Genomic DNA, 6,604 nt, shown 5'->3' with positions numbered 1-6,604 from the left:
TAAACTGATTCCCATTCTTCTGCGTTTAGCTAAACAGAATCAAGGCATGTCGTCAGTAACACTTGTGCCTTTCCTCCTTTGACAATGTTCGGCCACCATTAAACCCATTGAAAGTGTTTGCAACCCGAGTCCTAAATGAAATATTTATGTATGTATAAGAACTAAAGCGCAACTCCTTTATTTTGAAGTTGAAATAAGTAACATCCGTTAGTTTGCCACCTGTCTCTGTGTGGCTTGATGCTGCTGGTACTTTACCGCCTCAGACAAAAGGAGAAAAGCGCGTTTTCGTGGGAAAGACTTGGGGCGGGTAACAAAAGGCAAACACGCTTCCAGTAACGTGAACGTAAACATTTAACGTACAGCATCTAGCATCGTGGTCATAGAAACATGTGGTGTTAAAAGATATATACAAATGTCAAGTGTAAGTAGCGTGGTGTGAAATGGAGAACAGGTGTGATACATTTAAAATGTTCAAATGAAAGGCATATGAGATGGTTTTACCACACCCACCTCGCAAACACCAAGCTATTGCAACTTTCCCCGAAGGACCAACTTCAGTGAGGATAATAAATATACTGAGCTAGCTAGAGTCATGACTCTAATATTGACTTGTATAAGTGTAATAACCCCTTACCACACCTGACTAAGTCCACACCGAACTGAAAAAGCCTTATAACGTCCATTTTCTCTTGTAATATTAGACTATACATTTTTTTAATGACAACATGTATTTCAATGCAATGTGTTAATAGGACGAGGAACTAATTTGGCATTACATGTGTACTCAACGTTACCTAAATAGCTGGCAACTCACTGCTTTTCAAATTCGAGCTAAGCTAAGCTACAGCTAACGCTAGTTAGCTTTCAGTTAGCTAACGGACCGAGCTAACATTACGTTCTCCTTGGAAACCTTACATTTAATTAACTAACTATTATGACCAGGCACATATCAGATAATTTACCGTCCATGTTATTTTGTCAACTGCGATATTATTGATGCCATTACTTAGTTTGGCAAACGGTTATGCTAACGTTAATTTAGAGGACGTTTTTAAAATTGTTTTAAGTGACTTCTTGTGTCGTGTCAAGCCACGTGTTGTAAAGGGGTGAGCTAACCGTCTTCTTTCTTTTCTATTTAACATTACTCTGATGGAGATAACTCAACAAAAAACTACATTATTGAGTATTTCGTTCAATCTACCTCAAAGCTTTAATTAATTTGGCAACTTTACCATCATCATTATGTTAAATTAGCCTTACCACAATTCTGTTGATGTCCTCGAGCTATTATAGTGAGGTGGTCTATTGGGTTATTGGGACACATCAGGGACAAGTCGCTCTTAAATTAGCCAATCAAATGCTGAACATGATGACTCCCACGTGGACACACAAAATACTGAAGTACCACAACGATGTTATGCTGCAATTCATAGTGTTTATCGTCGCTTATTTTATGACATAATACTGCCCCCTGTTGGCTTGTACAGTAATAGTTCAAATTTTCCTGCAAACCACCAATCATGTTGAAATTGATAAGCTAATTCAGCAAATTACAGCAGAATCTGTTCCGATTAAGGTTGGAAAAATTGTCAGGTTTTAGAGTTGTGTACTTCTTGTTGGACCTCTTGTTTAATCCCAATATCCAAGTGCACCATATGGAGATCAAAGGATTGACATTAATCACACGAAATCCTCCCAAGGAAGAAGTACTCTAAGAAGTTACCAGGAATAAAACTGAGGGTAGGGGAAACTTTATGAAATATCTGTTATCCAGGCAAGATATACAAAGATGTTGCAGGTGAATCGCTTAGCATTTAGCTGGAAAACTTTAAAACTTTCATCTTCATTTTTCTGTAAATTAATTAATTACAAGGCAGTTTTGGGATTTCTCTACTCTCCAACACCCAGACACATTACCTCAATTTACAGATCCCTCACTGACTATTTCAGTTTGTCATGGAAATAATTGAATAAGCTCAAATTGTGGCTAGTTAGCAGTCCTGTATCAGTGCCAAAATAGACATGGATGAATTTCTCGTTATGCATAACAAGCTCATATGTGTCACGCTAAATAATCTATAGGATATAAATAACAAATACCTTAAATTAATTTTTTATTAATTTAACAAGCTAACAAAAGAAATATACAAATCAAACTATACATGATAATGATTTGGCTTCATTACAGCAAGCTGGCACTAACTACCTCACCCCATAAAATGATCAAGGTATTGATGAGGTATTGATTGAGGAGAATGCACAGAATCTATTCAGACTTACTTTACTTTGGAAAGGTCAGTGCCTATCATTTAGCAAAAACAAAATATTAGCAGTATATAGGAGTACAAGCAGACTGTGGCTAAAGCTGTAGTGTCTATCAGTCATCAAAGTCTGGGATATCATCATAGGAGTAGCCCCGGTAGCCCTTTGATGCATAGTAAGCTATTCGTAGGTGGTAAAATCCGGGGAGGAAGACAAGGATCCCAATGATGAGGACGGGCACAGTTCGGTCAGAGTGCTGAAAGAGAGAAAAAAATCATTTAAATGAAGTAAAATGATTGTTCATATTGTATAAAAGGTGGTGCGGTACACTCACAGTTACTCCAAAGTATCCGGCCAGGAGAAGGGAGCCGATGATGATTAACAGAGAGCCGATTAGGAAGAGGACTGTAGCTAGTGCTATGGCTTTGTATGGGACTTTGGGTGGGCTTCTTTTGAACTGCGAAGGAGGTGAAATATTTCAAAAAAAAATTCTCCAACCCAGCATGCTTTCTGTGGTTTCCCTTGTCATGTACTGGACTGGCCAGTCTAAATTAGTCACAATGTCCTTGGTTGACTGGTAGCATCAGCTGACTGACTGTGTGAGCCATGAAATGTCATGTCAAATGATGTGCATGAAGATGTGTTTTATTGCATTGCATTGTTTACTGAATACTGTGGGTGAATGTTGAGAAAATCATCTGACTGGAAAAATGTATTAGACATGCAGAGTGTTAATGATTGCATTGTTTAACGTAACGTAGGTCATATATACAGTTGTAAAGATAACGTTAAATAGATGATGAGAAGCATCCAACATACATCGTTTTGATACAAGTTTGTGTGCGTATGCTGCGTGAGCATAGCCCATAGGGTTGTCTTACCTGTAGATCCGTGTAGCCGTCATCTTCAGTGGACAGCCTGGAGTACCTGACTTTGCTGTTGGGGGTTTCGTTGGACACAAGGTTACGAGCTGGCATCTTCTTCAGCTTCCGGAGACCCCGCGCAGCTGGCCAACAGTTCGTTTCGCTGTTTCAATGAGGCAGACGCAGCTTCGGCTACAGAGACGGTATGGACGCCATCATCCCTCACGAGCTTTCAGTGTTAAAGTCAAGCGATATCCCTCACCAGATCCGATGTGCGAGCGTTATTGTTTCATAAAACTAGCCCTGAGAAAGAGATTGCCGCGAGGTGTTGCTTGTTATCTTCTTCCACGCTACTTCCGTGTTGCTCGACTCGGTCCCCAATGCGCATGCGCGTACCGATGAGCGGTGACCGGCCACCGCGCCACGTCAGTCACACGGGGGCGCTGTCGAGTGCTCTCGTGTGAAATGACCAAATCACGGAGAGCAGCAGACGTGATTCTGCGGTGTCTAGAAGCATCTGTTTGTGTGGATGTTCATTTCCTGAGATGTTCTCCCAAGGAAGCTTTATAATTACACGGTGTTCTCTGAAGATAAGGTTTCCGTCTAATCTGCAGATACTTTTATACGGATACAGTGCTCCTCTGAAGGCCGTCTTTCAGCTGGGGATGCAATCTTGTATAATCACACTCACTGTCTATTTCCCATAGCCTACTTACATGGCCATTTTATCAAAACAAAAAATAAGAGCATTGGTCCAACACATCAAAATCCCATATTGTTATTTCCTAACAATTTACCAAATCGGTTATACTTTTCTACAAAAATGACACAACAAGAAGTCTATTCGATTTCCATTATCTATCAAGATGACTCAGAATACCATACTTTGAATTGCCAACTCTCTTTTTTTAATGCTTTGAATTCAAATATTAGATACTTGAGATATCGACTTTGGGAGGAGCACCTTCAAATGTATTCTGTTACCTCTGCCTGATGTTGTCATCGACATGCACAGCAGTAATGTGTCCTTTGAATGACTGACCTTGAAATAGACCAAGCAGCAAAAATTGCATTAGCTAACAATTCCCCTGAAATTAATGATGAAAGCAACTGTATTTTGGTTGGTCTCCAATTTTTTAAAATGTTTTACGTTCTGCTGATGGTCTGTGCAAAATTGGACTGTCGCATGGACAAATATAGACTCTGCTGAAGGTAGAATTGAGATAGCTTCTTTCCATGAATCTGCACAACATTAAATCGTTGTTATGTTAGCTTTCTGGCTAAGCGGTCCATAAAAGTCAAGGGTAAATGCCCACAGGTAAGTAAACAATAAAATACACTTCTCTGTTTAGGAGCTGTAATAATTAAATAAATGCATGTTCGTATTAACTGTGCTGGCAGTATCACTATACACTCATATCTCAAGTGATCATTAGTACACTCAAAGACCTTGACTGCAAGTTGCTTTGGCTTAAGGCCGTTCTACCTCCCTCTGGAGGAATATAAACCCACAGAACCTTTCGTCTGCATTTCATATCCCTGCTATTCTCACTGCGTGTATCACTGTGGATTATGCTGCACACAATGTTTCTTCTTGTTCAATTTTCTGTTGCGTATTTACAAAAAATATCCAACCCTCTGCTTGATATAATCTCAATAAATCTACCCTAGATACAAGGGGATTTCATTTATTTTGAAGGGGATTAAAGAAATAGGTTTTTGTCTTTTTGATGAAACTGTAAATGGCAACAATAGAAGCAAATCACTGTGCACACCTGGAGTTAATTTGTATCCCACAAAACATTGTATGAGTCACCAAGGCCAACTGAAATAACTGATTGTGTAGACATGCACCTGCTGCCATTGTCTCTGTTACCGACAATCACAGAAGATAACTTTGCCCTCTCCTTGAGTAGTGATCCCAAGTTCCTTACTTACATTTGCCTGTGCAGCGTGACCGCTTGATGGCTGCACTCATTAGCCGACACCTACTCCGAGTCCCTGCTACATATTTCTTTGTACACCAAAGAACTCATTGGTCCCATTTTCTCACTTGGATTTTCAAAACCCTACAAATTAAGGTCACTGCACAAACTGCGCACTCCTACTTGATCATAATTGAGAAACGTGGCATATATTTATAGCAGATAAAACAGCAAATATTTTACATTCAAAACAAAAAATTATTGTTATTTGGTGCGCAGTAATCCACTATACAAATGACAATGCAGCTCGAGAGACATCTGCAGTCATGATTTATTAATCAGATGATAGAGAACACAGTCTCCGGTCAGAGGGGGGAGCGGGGGGGCAGTAAATGTTGCCATATTGGATAATCCCTGCCACTAGGCCATAAAGCCTGTACAGAAGAGCTGCAGCTTAGCACACTGAGCCTAAGCGGGGTGTGTGTGTGTGTGTGTGTGTGTGTGTGTGTTTGTATGTCGTTGGGAGAAGACAGCAGCAGTCGCTCACTGACGCTGACACTGAACAGTAAGAGTCCAGCATTTAGGCCATAATTAGACTCCCGTCCATAGTGGATCTCTGTCTGCCTAGATAATTAGGTCTGTCTTCATTAAAGCCATCACAGAAAGCACCCCAAATGAAGCCTATTAAAAAAAGAGCCATCAAACCACTTAAACATCATGCGATCTACCCGTGGCGCAGCTGTTTTACTTTTAAACCCGCCGGGTTCCAGAAATAATAAAAATGTGGCATGTGGGCTGTGCACAGGTGGCGCAACTAGCTTTTCAGAATTTGAAATGTACTTGCAAAGACAAATGCAATTCCATTATTTCTAGGCTCTTTGAGAAACATTTGGGGGGAATTTGTCAGACTTATGTTGTTTTGCCTTTAATGTATTTGTGCTTATATCTGTACTGTCATTCAGGGTGGTTGTCGTTACAGCAGAATCTTTAACTCTTGCCTTTTGCGAATAATGAGTCAAGTGTTCTTTTGTCATTGTCGGTACCTCAGGTTAGGTGTATTTCTGTGTGGGTGGAGAGTTAACTGCTGCAGGACACTCCACACGAGGGGCTTCATTAACGATCACAAATTCAATCACCTTTATTTCACAATCAGAAAGAAACTGTTGTGGTCCAGTGGCTTTGAGAATATGATTACACATTGAACAGCAGTTACTCTTTTGAATAAGGCTTTTATGTCATTATTCAGTGCCCTGAAGCATATTTCCGTTTGCATTTACCTGCTCTGATGATTGGAATCTGTGTCTCTTTTCTTTAAAGAGTTTTGTTCCTCTTGGTCTCTCATATGCAATCCAAGGGAATGCCACTGTAAATGCATATATTAGTTAGAAAATGCTCAGTTCTGGTTTGTTGCCTTTGTGACAGGAAATGTTTCTTCCATTGCAAAGATATTGATTTCAGTATCTCTCGAACCCAGCAGCCCGCCTCTCTGCATGGGCGGTTGAGATAGGTGATTACTTCTTCAGCAGGTTAGAAAGCCCGATAGACCCAATAACA

The 6,604-nt window shown here is 40.1% G+C and overlaps 1 protein-coding gene across 1 annotated transcript; it reads right to left on the bottom strand.

Annotated features, from left to right (window-relative positions):
- Positions 1 to 2,103: 2,103 nt before the first annotated feature.
- On the bottom strand, positions 2,104 to 3,516 carry tmem230b (transmembrane protein 230b). Its single transcript, XM_037481723.2, has 3 exons — positions 3,144 to 3,516; positions 2,597 to 2,719; positions 2,104 to 2,518 (listed from the first exon to the last, which is right to left on the bottom strand). The coding sequence occupies exons 1-3, from the start codon at positions 3,237 to 3,239 to the stop codon at positions 2,378 to 2,380; spliced, it is 360 nt and encodes a 119-aa protein (XP_037337620.1). The 5' UTR covers positions 3,240 to 3,516; the 3' UTR covers positions 2,104 to 2,377.
- Between the last annotated feature and the right edge of the window lie 3,088 nt (positions 3,517 to 6,604).

The sequence above is a fragment of the Pungitius pungitius genome, chromosome 5 (assembly GCF_949316345.1).
Source record: "Pungitius pungitius chromosome 5, fPunPun2.1, whole genome shotgun sequence".
Classification (NCBI taxonomy): Eukaryota; Metazoa; Chordata; class Actinopteri; order Perciformes; family Gasterosteidae; genus Pungitius; species Pungitius pungitius.
The sequence above is the reverse complement of the archived record's forward strand: the minus strand, read 5'-3'. Positions and strand labels throughout refer to the sequence as shown.